Source organism: Neoarius graeffei, chromosome 7, assembly GCF_027579695.1.
Source record: "Neoarius graeffei isolate fNeoGra1 chromosome 7, fNeoGra1.pri, whole genome shotgun sequence".
NCBI classification, from domain to species: Eukaryota; Metazoa; Chordata; class Actinopteri; order Siluriformes; family Ariidae; genus Neoarius; species Neoarius graeffei.
In genome coordinates, this window is record NC_083575.1 from 46,081,662 (window position 1) to 46,101,962 (window position 20,301).

General features: G+C 43.2%; 1 protein-coding gene across 3 annotated transcripts in view; it reads right to left on the reverse strand.

Moving 5' to 3' along the window:
- The window catches only part of tet1 (tet methylcytosine dioxygenase 1), a 101,719-nt gene that overhangs the window by 39,837 nt on the left and 41,581 nt on the right, over window positions 1-20,301 (reverse strand). The window contains exons 1-2 of one of the 3 annotated variants that reach the window (XM_060925776.1): window positions 10,397-10,568; window positions 10,196-10,246 (exon numbers count right to left, since the gene is read on the reverse strand). The exons of 1 other annotated variant lie outside the window; for it this stretch is intronic. In XM_060925776.1, the coding sequence (XP_060781759.1) occupies window positions 10,196-10,246; window positions 10,397-10,438 (93 nt within the window). In that variant the 5' untranslated portion in view covers window positions 10,439-10,568. Of the gene's footprint in view, window positions 1-10,195; window positions 10,247-10,396; window positions 10,569-20,301 lie in introns of those variants that run through there. One more of the 3 variants, XM_060925774.1, reaches the window with a different exon arrangement.

Sequence of the window (20,301 nt, forward strand, 5' to 3'; positions counted from 1 at the left end):
ATTTGTTTCAATTAAAGCTTGCATTTTTCAGTGTGAGATGAAGTTACTTCACCAAAAGTTGGATTTTTTTTCTAACCTTTTTTACTGATCTTTACAAGGAGTGCCAATAATCGTGGAGGGTACTGTACGTTCAAATTTTCCTCTTTTGGCTGGGAGTCTCCACATCTGATCATTCACTCCCGACTTATCTTCTCCTGTTCTGGCTCTGACGTGGCACTTCAAATCTCATCCACCTATGTGTTGTTATTCTTAAAGGAAAGGTCCACTCTGAATATAATATTGCAATATTTGTGATGTAATTTGTGGATTAGTTGTGTATTTTTATTATTCCAGTTTCATCTTAGCAGTCATGTGCCACACTGCCACCAAACGGGGCATTTGCTAGCACAGTGATAATACCATTTAAGTGGAGAAATGAAACCCAACATTCTCAAACATAGGTGACAATGGGCAGGTTTTGCTGTTAGCTCATCTCATCTCATTATCTGTAGCCGCTTTATCCTGTTCTACAGGGTCGCAGGCAAGCTGGAGCCTATCCCAGCTGACTACGGGCGAAAGGCGGGGTACACCCTGGACAAGTCGCCAGGTCATCACAGAGCTGACACATAGACACAGACAACGATTCACACTCACATTCACACCCACGGTCAATTTAGAGTCACCAGTTAACCTAACCTGCATGTCTTTGGACTGTGGAGGAAACCGGAGCACCCGGAGGAAACCCACGCAGACATAGGGAGAACATGCAAACTCTGTACAGAAAGGCCCTCGCCGGCCATGGGGCTCGAACCGGACCTTCTTGCTGTGAGGCGACAGCGCTAACCACTACACCACCGTGCCACCCGCTGTTAGCTCTTGAAAGAGAAAACGCTTCATTTTAGGTAAAGTAAGAAACTGTTAACCAAAGTGAAAACTGACCAGTATGATCGATGAAAGACGTTTAAAGGTCATAGGCAACGGTCGGAGGTGAAACGTAGAATATCAACTTTATTGTCTAGAAGAACGACCCAAAAAGCGAATTCAATCTTCCGAGTGTCTAATTTGCACCCTAAAATTGAATAAAACGATTAAAATATACTGTTTTGCCCAATTTCCGAAGGTTTGTTTACATCTCACTTATGCGTACTTTCACTGCCAGGGGGCCGTCATCGTGACGTCATTCAAGGCAAACAGACTGGGAGTAGTTCTGTGTTTACTTTTGAACCGAGCACACGTGTACGGACTTTGGCTGTGAGAGGTTGTGTAAAATGTCTGAAAGCGATAGAGATTTTGAAGCAGGAAGTCTCCAAATTGAATATCGAGAGGTGAAACTATATGTATGAACCTATGGCCGTTGCGAAGCAATCGGTGAATGTGGCTCACTGGTTTGACCGTGCGGCCTCGGAATCGGACAGTGACTCGGCCGACTCTGATCGCGGTGACCCCGGACCTCAACAAGACTCGCGCCCAAACGATTTATCCTGGCAGTTATGATAAATTCCTACTTTTGTCGTAATACTAAATAAAAGAGCCCTTTTGAAGAAAAACCGCCCTCCCTTGTGGATATAGGTAACGATTACTGGACAGTGCGCCGGTAGGCCACATTAGCCTGCCATCCGCGGCATTATACTATTTATAGCCTACTCTAAGCGAGGAAATATCCCTTTGTCTCATTTCCACAATGATTGTACAGGATCCCTCAGGATTCTTGACTTGTCACTTGCAAGCAAAGGTAAAAATGTTTAAAAGGTAAAAATCTTCTCCTTTTTGCTTGAGCGTTGCTGGTCCATTTCTTCTTTGACTGCTTGATTTTGTTTCACGCGCACAATCCACTCTCTCCGCCTTGTCTTCTCTTCCGGAAAAAGCCAACCCTCTGGCTTCACGCGCACAATCCACTCTCTCCGCCTCGTCTTCTCTTCCGGAAAAAGCCAACCCTCTGGCTTCACGCGCACAATCCACTCTCTCCGTCTCGTCTCCTCTTTTGGAAAAAGCCAACCCACTCGCTCCGCGTCTTCTCCTTTTTTGGAAAAAGCCAACCCTCTCGCCCCGCCTCTTCTCCTTTTTTGGAAAAAGCCAACCCTCTCGGCCCGCCTCTTCTCCTCCTTCAGAAAAAGCCAATCCACTCTCTCCGCCTCTTCTCCTCTCTCGGAAAAAGGTAAAAACTTCTTCCTGAACTGGTCCTGTTGTTACAGTTCACTGCACAACAATAAGGCATGGCTTTTCTTTGGAAATTCCTGAACGCACGTCTGCACTCAAGCCGAACGGCAATGCAAGTAAACGGAAGTGGACTCAACTCAAGCGGTTTGTTTGTCTTGAATGACGTCACGCGCCGAGTGATCACGAAAATCGCCGACAGAAATTCGCCATGATCCATGCTAACTTATTTTAATTATTACTTATTAGCAATACTTCTTGGGACCAGAAGAAAATTACAGAGGGTTTTTTAACATATAAAGTTTCAAATGTGCATAAAATTAAAACCGTTGCCGATGATCTTTAAATCAAGAAAGTTCACTCAGAATTCCTTTTTAAAATATAAACTGGAAAGCATTAGAAATAATGTATTGATTATAAAGATTGATATGCAAAGTGTTCTGGGTAGATTCTCCTTTAATCGCAGCAGTGCATATGATATAGTCACTGTTCCTCTGTGTTGTGCTGACTTTCTTGGATAATTGCATTTACTTGACCCTGTTTCACAGATCCTCAGAGATAAAAATACATATATAAACCATTCAGATGTCAGTTGGATTTTGGGCATTCATGGCCTTATCCCAATCATCTATATTTTTATAATCTTAGAAATCAGGATGTCGTGTCTGAAAAAGTAACATATAAAACTTTGGAAATCATTGTAATTGAAAAATGTTCTTTTTGCATATTCTTATATATCTGCATCACTGCATACTACGGTACATACGCTGGTATTTCCAGGACAGAACAAAAGTATAAAAAGTATCAGCAGTCACTAACACATCGCTCGGGCAGTGTGGCTATAATTTAATCCACATGGCTTAAATTAGAAACCTTAGGTTCTTCTTACATATTACATATTTTCACTTTTTGCATAAATCCAAGCACGAGTACACACAAACACGAAAAAGGATTAAAGAATTGAAGGGTTTTGAGCCACGCTGAGGTTTTATTGTTTACTGTAAATCTGAATTATACTTATTTAATTCAATTTATTGTGTATAATATTGTATACGTAAACCCCCTTCACAGCCTTTATGCCAGGACATGCAGTGATGCAACTGACTAGCCATGCCAAAAGCAGAGTGAGGCAATAACTTAGGCAGCACCTGCAACTGTTATTGCTGGAGAAAAAAAGAAGAGTATATTCATCAGCTACTCTGGCATGTAATCCAGAAGTGGAAAAAAATGAAATCAGCCAGCATCAGAAACTACTTTTCATAACCAAGCCTGGATCATGTCCAGGAACTGAAAAGGCAGCCCATGTAAATCATCAGATTCTGCTGTTTGTCTTCGTGGTCTATTCATATCGCACTGGAAGAGCTTCAGAAGGTCTGTTTATAATACTGTATATTCTGTGTATGGAAGGTAGTGTTGACAGTATTTGTACTTTGTGACCTGTAACTTTAAAATGTTCAAAGCTCGATTTTTATTCGTTAAGTTTTTGTCACGCTTCAGAGAAAAGTCCACCACGACACTGCAAGAAATACGTTTCATCAGTTTTATTGCCGTATACAGTGGTGCTTGAAAGTTTGTGAACCCTTTAGAATTGTCTATATTTCTGCATAAATATGACCTAAAACATCAGATTTTCACACAAGTCCTAAAAGTAGATAAAGAGAACCCACTTAAACAAATGAGACAAAAATTTTATACTTGGTCATTTATTTATTGAGGACAATGATCCAATATTACATATCTGTGAGTGGCAAAAGTATGTGAACCTTTGCTTTCAGTATCTGGTGTGACCCCCTTGTGCAGCAATAACTGCAACTAATCGTTTGCGCTAACTGTTGATCAGTCCTGCACACCGGCTTGGAGGAATTTTAGCGCATTCCTCCGTACAGAACAGCTTCAACTCTGGGATGTTGGTGGGTTTCCTCACATGAACTGCTCACTTCAGGTCCTTCCACAACATTTTGATTGGATTAAAGTCAGGACTTTGACTTGGCCATTCCAAAACATTAACTTTATTATTCTTTAACCATTCTTTGGTAGAACGACTTGTATGCTTAGGGTCGTTGTCTTGCTGCATGACCCACCTTCTCTTGAGATTCAATTCGTGGACAGATCTCCTGACATTTTCCTGTAGAATTCGCTGGCATAATTCAGACTTCATTGTTCCATCAGTGATGGCAAGCCGTCCTGGCCCAGATGCAGCAAAACAGGCCCAAACCATGATACTACCACCACCATGTTTCACAGATGGGATAAGGTTCTTATGCTGGAATGCAGTGTTTTCCTTTCTCCAAACATAACGCTTCTCATTTAAACCAAAAAGTTCTATTTTGGTCTCATCCATCCATAAAACATTTTTCCAATAGACTTCTGGCTTGTCTACATGATCTTTAGCAAACTGCAGATTAGCAGCAATGTTCTTTTTGGAGAGCAGTGGCTTTCTCCTTGCAACCCTGGCATGCACACCATTGTTGTTCAGTGTTCTGGTGGTGGACTCATGAACATTGACATTAGCCAATGTGAGAGAGGCCTTCAGTTGCTTAGAAGTTACCCTGGGGTCCTTTGTGACCTCACCGACTATTACACGCCTTGCTCTTGGAGTGATCTTTGTTGGTCGACCACTCCTTGGGAGGGTAACAATGGCCTTGAATTTCCTCCATTTGTACACAATCTGTCTAACTGTGGATTGGTGGAGTCCAAACTCTTTAGAGATGGTTTTGTAACCTTTTCCAGCCTGATGAGCATCAACAACGCTTTTTCTGAGGTCCTCAGGAATCTCCTTTGCTTGTGCCATGATACACTTCCACAAACATGTGTTGTGAAGATCAGACTTTGATAGATCCCTGTTCTTTAAATAAAACAGGGTGCCCACTCACACCTGATTGTCATCCCATTGATTGAAAACACCTGACTCTAATTTCACCTTCAAATTAACTGACAATCCTAGAGGTTCACATACTTTTGCCACTCACAGATATGCAATATTGGATCATTTTCCTCAATAAATAAATGACTAAATATAATATTTTTGTCTCATTTGTTTAACTGGGTTCTCTTTATCTACTTTTAGGACTTGTGTGAAAATCTGATGATGTTTTAGGTCATATTTATGCAGAAATATAGAAAATTCTAAAGGGTTCACAAACTTTCAAGCACCACTGTAAACGTATTGAGAGTCGGTGACTTCATCAGCAACGCAAGCGCACAGGTAACATCAATATTTACACTGGGAATGTTGTCTGTGTTCAGACTCGAGTTACGCAGGGGCTGAAGTTGATTTTCTGGGCAGTTCACTCAGATTACCTGAGTGTAATTCACACTTCTGAAGCTGCCAGATTTTTCTTGTGTAGCGCTCCCAGGACAGTAGTTTTCCAGTGTTTCCGGGATAGGCTCAGGATAAAGTGCAACCCTGACCAGGACAAAGCGGTTACTGAAGATGAATGAATCACTGATTACATATGAATGAGAAGTAGGCAAAGATTAAGGCTGACTGTCCTGAACAGGATGTGAAAATGATCCTAGTTTTGATAATCACGTTAGCACTTCAAACATCTCAATGCGAGTTCCACCTCCATTTATTTATGGCTATAAAAAGGCAGCGTTTACTTTTTGCATAATAAACTAGAAGCATTTTCCTAATTTGCACCACAGTTTGTGTACGAATGGTAGGATGTGTGAAACCTACGCAGCATTGAAAACAATGCTTGTGTCGAAGTAGCAAATATGACACACGACATGTCAACCTGAACTCAACGTAATCAAGTCGTTTAGGTACAACAACCTGTTAGAGACTGGCACTGAACTTAAGTCTGTTCCTCATTCAAGTCAGTGGACTTAAATCCAAGGTCAGTATCATCAAGTGCACTTTTGTTTTGGCCTTTGTTTTCAGTTTGAGTAGAAACAGCCCATGGGGTAAAGTGTAAAGGTATTTACAAATACAGTGTGATTTGTTGGTATAATTTTTTCATCTGAAAATCTCATCTCATTATCTCTAGCCGCTTTATCCTGTTCTACAGGGTCGCGGGCAAGCTGGAGCCTATCCCAGCTGACTACGGGCGAAAGGCGGGGTACACCCTGGACAAGTCGCCAGGTCATCACAGGGCTGACACATAGACACAGACAACCATTCACACTCACATTCACACCTACGGTCAATTTAGAGTCACCAGTTAACCTAACCTGCATGTCTTTGGACTGTGGGGGAAACCGGAGCACCCGGAGGAAACCCACGCGGACACGGGGAGAACATGCAAACTCCACACAGAAAGGCCCTCGCCGGCCACGGGGCTCGAACCCGGACCTTCTTGCTGTGAGGCGACAGCGCTAACCACTACACCACCGTGCCGCCCCTCATCTGAAAATATCTTTTTTTTTTTTTTGAAACAATGAACACATTCACATCAAAGTCGAACGTCTGTGTGCGAAAAAGCGCCTTTTTTTTGCAGCAGGTTCCATTTTTGTATTATTTCATCCGCGAAAGGAACATATTCATCCAATCAGGGCACAGCTTGTGGAAACGTCATCACACTGCTGCAGGCGTGGCAGAGTCTCTCATTCAGTTTGGGTTTCAAAACCCAGTGCTGTTTGACGGGGCAACAAAAATAGCAAAGATAATGACTAAAGACAATGTTGGGAAAACAACAGGAGAGGAGCTCAGCAATGAAACACGGTGGGTGGACAGTCCGTGGTGTGTAGTCTTGCCTAGTTTGTGATGTGTGAAGTTTGCTATCAGTCTGAGCAACTCCTGAACCAAGCAATGAAACTCCCTGCGTTCTTGCCTACTTCTCAGGATAGGATGTACCCAAAATCCCCCTCACCCCCCCCCTTTTTTTTGGGGAAAAGAATAATCTCCAGCTCATCATCACTTGCTGACTCCATTGTTTTTTGTGGAATGCTCACATAATCGTGTCGTGTTTAATGCAACGATTTTTTCACGCTTTCGCATCATTTATTCATGTCATTCTTTATGTGTAAAGACCTTAACACTCAACACTGCAGCTGTATTACAGAAGTCCCACCTCACCAATAAAAATAGCCAATTACACTGTTAGTAAAGAAGCTAGCTGAAAGCACTTAGCCTACCAAGTCTTACACTGACACATCTACACATATAGGACCCTTTGCTTCAGGAGTTATCATATTATTTGAGTCAAAGACCATGCATTATTTACAGGTTTATCAGATTTTGTCATTTCGAATCCATCTTTGAAACATAATTTTGTCAATCTATTTCTGGTATATGAGTTTCTCCCTAGGTATGTCTGGGTCTGGTCTTGTATGACTAAAAATAAGTGCCTGGAAAGAACTGGCAAGATGGCCACCAACTAGACTGTGTTTACAAAAAGGCTTTCATACGGACCATGCTTTGTAACTTGCATTTGTCAGCTGCTTCGAAACAGGCCCAGAATCCTTTCCATTTTAACACACAGTCAAAATATGTCACAAGATCTGATATCTTCAAAATAAAAGTGGATTACAATATACAGCAAATATAAATGCGCACACAAAAAAAAATAAATAAACAAAAGCATTATCATTAGTAATATGCTTTCACACTGAAAGACCATTCGGACAGTTTTTCAAATGCTGGGATCAGCTGGCTGTAATTCGTGTCCTTTACATACACACAGACCTGTGTGAGGGAAGATTGTTTCCTGTTCCCCGTCCTGTTCAGATAGCGACTTTCAGAACGTTTATATATGTGCTGCGCTTGCTAAGGGTCTTCTTCTTTTTCCAGAAATCAATGAACAGATGTGTGCACTTGCTGTCTGATTTGGCACGTGGAGCAGGGTGCATCGGTTGCCCTCACTTTCATAAAATCTGATGCATTTTTGTTTGGGTGTTCCTTTTCACCAATAAAGACATCCTGTAAAATGTTTTGACCATATTCAAAAGTCTAATGGTGGCACCATGAGGTTCATTTTTTGCCAAAAAACGCTTATTTTATGTTTTCGCGTAAGGTTTGAATCACAATGTTGGACTCCATTTACTGATTTCTTGTGACCCAGAGATCATGTTAAGAACCTTTGCAAGGGATTGAGAAGCATTAATGTGATTCAGAATACATTTGTATTGTTTAAAAGTAGTTGAACAATGATTCAATGAACAGCTAAAACTCAAACTGTGCTTGATAATATATTTAGAATATGTACTAAAAATGCGTATCTAAGATATTTGGTATACTCTATAAGGTGCCATAATGTTTCATGAAAAGTGATCAAAATTTTGTCATAAAAGTCATAAAATAGCAGCTTTTTCCATAACTTTGAGCTCCTGGTGCCGCCATTAAACTTTTGAATTTTGTCAAAATATTTCACCCAGTGTGTTTTCTTACCAAAAGGAACATAAAAGCAAAAATGCATCATGATCGGAGGAACTTTTCATTTTTAGGGGGCAACTGATGCACCCTGACGTGGAGATTTGCTTTTAGAGTAGACTGTGAATGTTGGACACATCTGAACTTTAAATGATAATGCATCTCGTGAACTCTGGTGGGAATCTGCTGCGCTGAGCATGTCACATGCATCTCTCTGAAGTCAATTTGAATGACGTGTGTCAATTGCACAAATAACCCATCGAGATGATGGAGTGGGGAAAGAAACTTTAAACCATTTTTTGCTTCAACTTATCACAGCAAAGCGTATCTAAATACAGTGGTGCACTTTATTTTTAGTACTCGAGACAAGCCTAGTGCTTGCCTTTGCTAAAATAATAATCAAAAGAAGAAGAAACAGCTGCAAATAAAATTCACAAGGGCAATACAAGTCAACTTCATGCTGTTCTTCGGCGTTAACCTGATGTCTAGAGTAAATGAATATCTTGAAATCTTCATGATTTGAACCTTGCTAATCATGACACAGGAATTAAGGCTGATCATTTCTGACCCCGTACTGTCTCTTCTGACGTGCACAGAGCAGGATCGAAATTGAAATAACTCATTTTATATCACGTGTTCTTGTTTACTGTAAAAACAGGAATGGTGCTTGTTCAGATCTCTTGGCATAAAGGAGATGATTTGCTCATTCTCAGCACGTCACACATCTCGGCTTCTTTGTTTCTTATTTGTTGTGTCTGAAGCCCTGAAAACCCAGAAAGTCACACTTGACTCCTTTTCAGGGCAAAAACAACCCTGTTCACACACACACACACACACACACACACAAACACACGCACGCACGCCGTAGACACGACAAACGACACACACACCCCCACGCACACCCCTAGCAACAGAGCACGTATTGCCTACAGAATTCTAAGAAGCCTCCCTAAGGAAGCGTTACCAGGGAAAGTTAGAGCAGAGTGGGCGTGTCCAACCCAAACACAGTGGAGAGACTTCACATCTTTTGCATTTTGCTAACTACACACACTGACAAAATCTCTCACTTACAAAAGAAAGAAGACAATATAATACTTCATTAAAAAAAAAAACACAACACACGGACGAAATGCAAACTAATTAACACGTTCTCTTTCATCTTTCCATTCTTCCATCACTAAACCAAGGCTTGCGAATAACATTTTGAGATTTTGAGAATCAAAGACACAACAAGTAGGTTACAGATTTACACTCGTGGCCGAGAGTTCAAGTTACAATTCTGAACTCTGAAAAAAGGAGACGCTCCTAACTTGACACGACTAACAAGTGTCGTGGCGCTCCCCTAGCCCTCTCTAAACCCATCAAAGAGTAATCTACCAAAAACTGTGCTGCGTGCACAATTTCAGAGTACTGAGCCTTTACTGCAACGTGACTTCTAAAAAAGCATGCTTCCTTCCTGGTTAGAGGTTCTCTGAAGCTGTTTGTGGTGGCTTCATTCATACAGCACTCCTTTCCTGTCTCACAACTTCAATAGAAAACAGACTAAACAGAGCACAGATGAAAATCTTCTGCTCGCTCCTGCCAGCCAGGCAACATAAAGGTACATACATGCTGATTACAAATGCAGCGTTCCTCAATGAAAAGAGCGGCAGGTGGCCAAACTGTACTTAATTAAAAAAAAAAGAAAAAGAAAAAAAAAAGAGAAAACATTCATACAGCTAAAAGACAGAAAAAGTGCGCGTCCGTTACCTTGGAGACTCGGTTCTTTTTCTGTGGGTCGGAAAGGTCTTTGCACCTCACCTGAAAAGAACCAAAACATAAAACATCACACATGACCGATGCAGGAATAAGAACAAAACACAGTCACATACACAAAGCAAATGAGCAGACCCACAGTCATAACACCTCTGTCTCCTTGAGACAATAGCTGTAAAAAAGCCAGTGGTATACCTTGTCGCTCCTCAGGGGCAAGCCCTCGATTTTAGGCAACATAATCCTAAAAGGTAGCCATCTTGCCTGCCTTGGATTTAGAAAAATTAGTGGCTGTAGTGATCGAGGAGAAGTGAGCTGCCCAGGTTTGCATGATCAGCACGGAGCGAAACAGCTACACACTGCCGCAGACGCCTGACGCATGCTTCTGACCGACGCACACACAGCACAGGCAGCCAATCGCGTGGAGACTTTAGCAGCTTGTAAATCATCGGCCATGCCTAGACCCTCCTAAACAAAGGATCCCCTATGTGGACTCTTACTCTACAAGTACGCACGAGGGCAAGAGACAAGCTGTGGGATGGACAACTGCAGTGCTGGACTGGAGCTCAAAACGGTATGGGGAGCTGTGCTTTCGAGGGGGAACAGGTCGTCCTACAGGGCTCAAACACAGATGTAAACCACATACACAGATTTATCGGCGCTCTTTGTCTGCAACCGAGTACCCGAGCTTTAATTAATCACATATCTGCATGGAATTACAAAACAACCAAAACAAAATATGACTAACTAATAACTAATATTTCCTCAAAGCAAGTGTCTTAAATGCTGTGAGTGTTCCTGCTGGCAAATTAAGCAAGTCATCGCTATTAGAGTGCACACACCTCGTCTTATTATCACAGGTGAGTGTATACAATAAAAAAATGACGGTTTATAATGCATTCAGTAAAAACTGAGCACTCGTTTAAATGCATGATTACATTAAGAAGTAAAAGCATACCTGGCATATAAGGTGCAGAGACAGTTTGGCTTTCTTTCTTGATCACATGCTGAATTGTTGTGAAATGACATTGAGTCAAGGTGGAGTGACGGGCTTTTATCATTTGACTCAATGCCAGACTGGGGCTGAACTCGTCAGGCAAGGTTACTGCTTATAGGGTCTGCTGTATTGTCTATATATACATAAAATACAGCTTACTCGATCTAAACTTTGCTTCAACTTCCCTGAAACTTTGTATTCTCTCATGATCCGTGAGCATGTGTTCCCCTCCGCCTCCCCCACCCCAGCTATTGTCATTGTGCTTTCAGTGATGACGTCTGTGGTCGTTTTGCAGGACTCTGGGTCGTGCGATGAATCAGCAGCCTTCAGAAAGACGTGGTCTTCATGCCACAGCTGCCGAATAATAGAGCTCTTGAGATCCTCTCAGATAGGAAGACGGCAGCGTGAACCTGATGAGGTAATCTCTGACTGCAGAAAACCTAGCTGATGCTATTTTTGAGTTATGATGCTATATTTAATTTGGCTGAATCATGATCTTTTGTTGCATGTGCCCACTTGTGACATTCCTAGCTTTTGCTTTCTTGACTTTTAAATAAATCCTGTTTCATAAAATTCTCACTTTAAAAAAAGAATGCTTTTCAGTGCAAAACGATCTTGCTAGCTTGTTTGTACAAAAGGTCAATGTTATACCTAATCATAAGCTTTCTTGTAGAAGCCAGGATGAAGTTGGCTAAATGAATGTATGTATGTATGTGTGTGTGTGTGTGTGTATATATACACACACACATATACATATGGTGGCACGGTGGTGTAGTGATTAGCACTGTCGCCTCACAGCAAGGTCCTGGGTTCGAGCCCAGCGGCCGACGAGGGCTTTTCTGTGTGGAGTTTGCATGTTCTCCCCGTGTCCGCGTGGGTTTCCTCCCGGTGCTCCGGTTTCCCCCACAGTCCAAAGACATGCAGGTTAGGCTAATTGGTGGCTCTAAATTGACCGTAGGCGTGATTGTGAATGGCTGTTTGTCTCTGTTGCCCCTTTTCCACTAAAGCAGTTCCAGGGCTGGTTCGGGGTCAGTGCTTAGTTTGGAACCGGGTTTTCTGTTTCCACTGACAAAGAACTGGCTCTGGGGCCAGAAAAACCGGTTCCAGGTTAGCACCAACTCTCTGCTGGGCCAGAGGAAAGAACCGCTTACACATCAGTGGGGGCGGAGTTGTTAAGACTGACAACAATAGCAAGACCGCGAAAGGTCGCCATTTTTAAGTGACGAGAAGCAGCAGCTGTACAAACGTGAAGTCATCCATTATTGTTGTTGTTGCTGCTTCTTCTTCTCCGTGTTGTTGTTGCTTCGATGTTCGCGCCAAGGTTTATGCAAACGCAGCGACGTAACTGACATATACAGTGACGTAACTGACGTATACAGCGATGTAATGACGTGGCTCCCCTTAGCACCCCGAGCTATGGAAAAGCAAACTGGTTCTCAGCTGGCTCGCAAGTTGAACGAGTTGTGAACCAGCACCAGCACTGGCCCCGAACCAGCCCTGGAACTGATTTGGTGGAAAAGGGGTATATGTGTCAGCCCTGTGATGACCTGGCGACTTGTCCAGGGTGTACCCCGCCTCTCGCCCATAGTCAGCTGGGATAGGCTCCAGCTTACCTGCAACCCAGTAGAACAGGATAAAGCGGCTACAGATAATGGATGGATATGGAAAAAATTAAGAGACCACTGCAAAATTATCAGTTTCTCTGGTTTTACTGTTTATAGGTATGTGTTTGAGGAACATTAACATTTTTGTGTTATTCCATAAACTACTGACAACATTTCGCCCATATTCCACATAAAAATATTGTCACTTGGAGCATTTAATTGCAGAAAATGACATCTGGTCAAAATGACAAAAAAAGATGAAGTGCTTTCAGACCGGGTGGCACGGTGGTGTAGTGGTTAGCACTGTCGCCTCACAGCAAGAAGGTCCGGGTTCCAGCACAGCAGCTGGCGAGGGCCTTTCTGTGCAGAGTTTGCATGTTCTCCCCGTGTCCGCGTGGGTTTCCTCCGGGTGCTCCGGTTTCCCCCACAGTCCAAAGACATGCAGGTTAGGCTAACTGGTGACTCTAAATTGACCGTAGGTGTGAATGTGAGTGTGAATGGTTGTCTGTGTCTATGTGTCAGCCTTGCATTAACCTGGCGACTTGTCCAGGGCGTACCCCGCCTTTCACCCGTACTAGTTAGCTGGGATAGGCTCCAGCTTGCCTGCGACCCTGTAGGACAGGATAAGCGGCTAGAGATAATGGATGCTTTCAGACCTTGAATAATGCATAGAAAATCAAGATCATATTCAATTTTAAACAACACAATACAAATGTTTGAACTTAGGGTAAGTTCAGAAATCAATACTTGGTGGAATAACCCTGACATGTAATCACTGCTTTCATGCACCTTGGCATGTTCTCCACAGGTCTTCCATGTTGCTCTTGGGTGACTTTATGCCACCCCTGGCGCAAAAATTCAGCTCTGCTCTGTTTGATGGCTTGTGACCATCCATCTTCCTCTTGATCACATTCCAAAGGTTTTCAATCAGGTTCAGTTCTGGAGATCGGGCTGGCCATGACAGGGTTTTGATCTTGCGATCCTCCATCCGCACCTTGATTGACCTGGCTGTGTGGCATGGAGCATTGTCCTGCTGGAAAACCCAATCCTCAGAGTTGGGGAACACTGTCAGAGCAGAAGGAAGCAAGTTTTCTTCCAGGATAACCTTGTGCGTGGCTTGATTCATGTGTCCTTCACAAACAAAAATCTGCCCTATTCCAGCCTTGCTGAAGCACCCCCAGATCCTCCACCATGGGTGTGAGACACTGTGGCTTGTAGGCCTTTCCAGGTCTCCGTCTAACCATTAGACAACCAGGTGATGGGAAAAGCTGAAAACTGGATTAATCAGAGATGACCTTACTCCAGTCCTCTACAGTTCAATCCTTATGGTCTTTAGCAAACTTCAGCCTGGCTCTTCTTTTCTTCTCATTGATGTTTTTTTTCTAGCTTTGCATGACTTCAACCCCACCCGGAAGAGCCTGTTTCAAACTGTCCTTGCCCTGCACTTAACCCCAGCTGCCATTTTCCATTCTTTTTGTGGGTTACTTGATGTCATCTTAAGGTTGTTGAGTGACATTTAAAGGGTTTGATGATCATCCCAGTCAGTGGAGAGTTGTTCTGATCCTCTGCCAGCCTGTAACTCTGTTGTCCCCAATGCCTGCTGCTTGACCTTGTTTTTATGAACTGCCATCTTTGAAATTTTGAGGATGGAAGCAACCTGGCACTCACTGTATCCCTCTGCCAGTAAAACCAGAATTGAATCCTTCTTTTTCTCACTCAAAACCTTTCTTTTTAACTCTTTTGGCATGATGAATAGATATTTTTTGTATTCCAATTAAATTTAAGGTAGTACTAGCACTGTTTTTGCCATCCAAACTGGTCCTATTGCAAGAGGATAGTGATGACCACAGCAGTGGTTTTTATACTTTTCCTTGTTAAATAAGATTTGGTTCAGGCGATCGTCTAATCAGTACCTCATTAAGTAAAATGATATGTGCTTGTGTTGGAATTCCAGCACAGAAATTGGAATGAAATGGCTGCCATACATAGAGATGCTGATTTAAGAAAAAATTGAAATGGTCTCTTAATTTTTTCCAGAGTTGTATATACACATATGACACAGGGGAATATATATATATTAGGGTGCATCAGTTGCCCCCTAAAAATGAAAAGTTCCTCCGATCATGATGCATTTTTTTTTATGTTCCTTTTGGTAAGAAAACACACTGGGTGAAATATTTTGACAAAATTCAAAAGTTTAATGGCGGCACCAGGAGCTCAAAGTTATGGAAAAAGCTGCTATTTTATGACTTTTATGACAAAATTTCGATCACTTTTCATGAAACATTATGGCACCTTATAGAGTATACCAAATATCTTAGATACACATTTTTAGTACATATTCTAAATATATTATCAAGCACAGTTTGAGTTTTAGCTGTTCATTGAATCATTGTTCAACTACTTTTAAACAATACAAATGTATTCTGAATCAGATTAATGCTTCTCAATCCCTTGCAAAGGTTCTTAACATGATCTCTGCGTCACAAGAAATCAGTAAATGGAGTCCAACATTGTGATTCAAACCTTACGCAAAAACATAAAATAAGCATTTTTTGGCAAAAAATGAACCTCATGGTGCCACCATTAGACTTTTGAATATGGTCAAAAAATTTTACAGGATATCTTTATTGGCGAAAAGGAACACCCAAACAAAAATGCATCAGATTTTATGAAAGTGAGGGCAACCGATGCACCCTAATATATATATATATATATATATATATATATATATATATATATTCCCCTGTCCCACTGGTATTAAAAAAAGATGCCCAAACACTTGTCATGTTTGCTATTCCTATTGGCTTGCTCTGAAAATATCCTCATATGTCGAGCTTTAACAAGCTGACCAACTGTCATTAGTCACAAGCAGTGCCGGCATTAATCATGCTCTTTTCAGCAGGTTGGCACACTATCCCTTACTAACAACTAATTAATGAGTTAGATGGTTGGAGGCGCTCACCCCCATCCCTCTACACTACGCCCTATGACAGAATATTCAGGCACTAGTGGGATGTAGAAATGGTGGAAAGTTCCAACACTTGCATTTATAGTCATGACTCCATGCATGAACCCACGCAATGAACAAGCCCCCAGACAGCAGAAACAGTGAACCAAGTCAATATGATTAACTTAATAGGCCTAAAAAAAACTTCTAATGTGAAGAAAGAAGAAACGTGCTACATTTCTAACGGTCAAGTAACAAAGTCATTATTTTTCCAATCTGCAGTCTCATTAGTTCCTTGTTTTGCTTAACCTGAATCTTTCTTTTGAATCAGGCTGATTGCCAAAAAAGCCTACACGATCGAAAGGTCAATGAAGCCCTGGATAAGGACATCACCAAGCACTGTCTTCTGAAGGACAGAGCGTGGAGCCTGTGAGCAGCACTGGACTGAGACTGTCTCTGCCTGCAGCTTTTATTATCACTGACAACGGAAACAGACCCCAGTCATCCAGCCCACAGTTTCCCTGAGTGGTGGGGAAGTAAAGAGCGCCTGGCTGAGTGTTTTGTGTGTATGAAGTGACACAGGAAGACCAAAGGTTCTACTTTAAACTAAGTGTCTCTAATACCTACATCAAGTCAAAGTCCACCTCATGCCAGAATCTGGTCTTCCCAGGCAGTCTCCTGTCCCAGTACTAACCAACTCTTTAAGGCGTATGGGTGCAGCTCTCTGTTTCGATAGTCCTCGGCCTCTCGCCTATACAGCTACGGGCTAGTCCTCTGGTAACAGCGAGAGTTTGACTTCCCCACTCGCATCTGTATTGCAGGGTGCCTTGCCAGACGGTAGTTGGTACCATTTTTATGATGGCCTTTGGTATGACTTGACCGCAAGTAGAACTCGCGATCTCCTGGTTGAGAGGTGGACACGCTAACCACTAGGTCAAGTCGCGGTCTAATACCTACATAGTTACACATAAATAATACAGGGAAGTATAATGTAAATACTGATGGTGTGTACACTGACACAGATGGACTACAGCAGTATATCTTACACGTGTAAATACAAATGTGTACCAATTTCAGTTCTGGCTTGTGAATCTTGACATTTTCTAACTTCTGTATAATCCCTTTACCATATTTATGTTGTAACGCTGCTAACAGGATTAACACCAGTCTGTAATTTGACAGTTTGTACATACTAACTATACAGGAAATGTCGCTCTAAAAAGTTACACTTTAAAATCAGTGGACAGCTCCTGTGTAGTTAGTATGCAGATACTGATTGAGACTGGGATTCTGAGATTATTGGCCCTTTTCCACTACCCTTTTTCAGCTCGCTTCAGCTCACTTCAGCCCGACACGGCTCGCGTTTCGACTATCTAAGAACAGCACGACTCAGCTCGCTTCAGCCCTGCTCAGCCCCCAAAACTCGCACGGTTTTGGAGTGGGGCTGAAGCGAGCCAAACCGAGCTGAGTGAGGCTAGGGGTGTGAGCAGACACTCCCCTGTGCACTGATTGGTGAGGAGGAGTGTCCTCACATGCCCACACACGCCCCGCGAGCACGCTGGGATCTGTAAACACCGTAAACCCGGAAGAAGGAGAATTACGAATTATGAGAATTATGAAGCCTTATGCGCCTCGCCTCATCTATACGCTCTTGCCAGCATCTGTTGGCGTTGTCAGTGACAACAAGCCACAGCACCAAGACCAGCAACACTAACGACTCCATGTCCTCCATGTGTATTGTTTACTATCCGGGTTGTGAGACTACCGCTTAAAAGATCACTGATGTCACTGTTTGCGCCGCCTAACAACATCACCTGACGTCCACCCACTTTCGCTAACTCCACCCAATGTGTCCACCCACTTCCAGCCAGCACGGTTCAGCGCGGTTGTAGTCGAAACGCAACTCCAACAGCCCCGCTCAGCTCGACTCAGCCCAACTCAGCACGGCACGGCACGGCTCAGCCCAACTCAGCCGCGTTGGTAGTGGAAAAGCGGCATAAGATGACTATGCCCTACTCTCTATGAAGGCTAAACCATTTACAGTGAGAATTCTGATAAAACTAACTGCCATTTGGAATACACACTGTCAAAGCTAATGTTGTGGCGTCCCACCGGGTTCTGTCTTAGGTCCTCTTCTGTTCATTATTGATGTGCTACACTTAGGCCTACCATTATGGTTTGAATTTTCATTGCTATGCAGAGTTACATCAGCTGCAAGCCTTCTCCATCTGCTCTGCCCCCTCCTTCTCTGAATGCATCCACGATCTTTTTCAAACTTAAGACTGATCAAATAGATCTCCTTTTGATTGGCTCCAAATCAATCACCTCTTCCAATAGTAGATTTAATCTGGTCATTGATGGCACGGTCATTAAACCTTCACGAGCTTTGATTCTGCCCTCTCTTTTGAAAATCATTTAAACTCCCTGTCTAAAATGACCTTTTTCACCTTCGCAACATTGCACGTCTCCATCCATGGATGCTGAAACACTCATCCATGTTTTTATTACATCACGATTAGATTTCTGCCATGCTTTGTTCATTGGTCTTCAAGCCAAGTCCATTGCTCGGCTTCCACATATTCAAACCTCTATAGCCAGAGTCCTCACCCACACTAAACGCTCTGTAACCATCACCCCTATCCTCCAGAACCTCCTTGTTCTACATCACATTCAGTATAAAATTATTCTGTTCACATTTAAAGCAGGGCGGCACGGTGGTGTAGTGGTTAGCGCTGTCGCCTCACAGCAAGAAGGTCCGGGTTCGAGCCCCGTGGCCGGCGAGAGCCTTTCTGTGCGGAGTTTGCATGTTGTCCACGTGGGTTTCCTCCGGGTGCTCCGGTTTCCCCCACAGTCCAAAGACATGCAGGTTAGGTTAACTGGTGACTCTAAATTGACCGTGAATGTGAGTGTGAATGGTTGTCTGTGTCTTTCGCTACGTTTACATTAGACCGTATCGGTCTCGTTTTCTTCACGGATGCACTGTCCGTTTACATTAAACCGCCTGGAAACGCCGGGAAATGGGAATCCGCCAGCGTCCACGTATTCAATCCAGATCGTGTCAGCTCCGGTGCTGTGTAAACATTGAGAATACGCAGATACGCTGTGCTGAGCTCTAGCTGGCGTCTCATTGGACAACGTCACTGTGACATCCACGTTCCTGATTCGCTGGCGTTGGTCATGTGACGCGACTGCTGAAAAACGGCGCGGACTTCCGCCTTGTATCACCTTTCATTAAAGAGTATAAAAGTATGAAAATACTGCAAATACTGATGCAAATACTGCCCATTGTGTAGTTATGATTGTCTTTAGGCTTGCCATCCTTCCACTTGCAAGTGGTAAGTGATATGCGCTGGGATAACACACACAGCGGTTCAGTCCCGAATCACAGCTTGTTCACTTCACTCGCGTGCTCTGTGAGCTGCGCAAGGTCGGAGTGCGCACCCTCCAGAGGGCACTCGCTGTTCAGGGCGGAGTGATTTGGAGCGCAGGATGCCTGCGGAGCCGAGCGTATCTGTGTATTGGTATTGCTGTGTGCACGCAAATCGTGTATTGGCGTTGCTGTGTGCACACTAATCGTTTTAAAAACGTTAATCTGATGATCCGCTGATACGGTCTAATGTAAACATGGGCTATGTGTCAGCCCTGTGATGACCTGGCGACTTGTCCAGGGTGTACCCCGCCTTTCGCCCGTGGTCAGCTGGGATGGGCTCCAGCTTGCCTGCGACCTTGTAGAACAGGATAAAGTGGCTAGAGATAATGAGATGAGATGAGACATTTAAAGCACTCCATGGCCATGCTCCTCAATATCTAATGCCGCTTTTCCACTACAAACGTGGCTGAGCCGTGCCGTGCTGAGTCGAGCTGAGCGGGGCTGTTGGAGTTGCATTTCGACTACAACCGCGCTGAACCGTGCTGGCTGGAAGTGGGTGGACACATTGGGTGGAGTTAGCGAAAGTGGGTGGACGTCACGTGATGTCGTTAAGCAGCGCAAACAGTGACATCAGTGACAGTGGCGGAACAAGTCAGAGCTGGGCCGGGGGCGGGGCAAATGACCGGGCCCTTTATTAAAGCTTATCATAACATCATTTTAGGCTACAAAATGTCCGCAACTGCGGTGTTAACCAATTTCAACACTACCGGGTGCAACTATGTTATTTAGTACATCAAGTCCTTCAAACGAACATGTAACTCAGAAACAAAAAACATTAGGATACTGTACATGGCTCATAATAAAACATCAATAGCCTATACTGCGCACATTATTTGAAGGGCATACGAATGAGCGCTCAGAGGTTGCAACGGTGACAGGAAGAGTCAGAAATAAAAGGAGGGCGGTGCAAACCTCACTGAATGCACTGTGTTTACCAATTTCAACACTACGGGGTGCAACTATGTTATTTTGTACATTAAGTCCTTCAAACGAACATGTAACTCAGAAACAAAAAAACATTAGGTGACATACTGTACATGGCTCATAATAAAACATCAATAGCCTACTGCGCACATTATTTGAAGGGCATACGACGAGCCTTGCGCTCCGCGAACTCGTCCA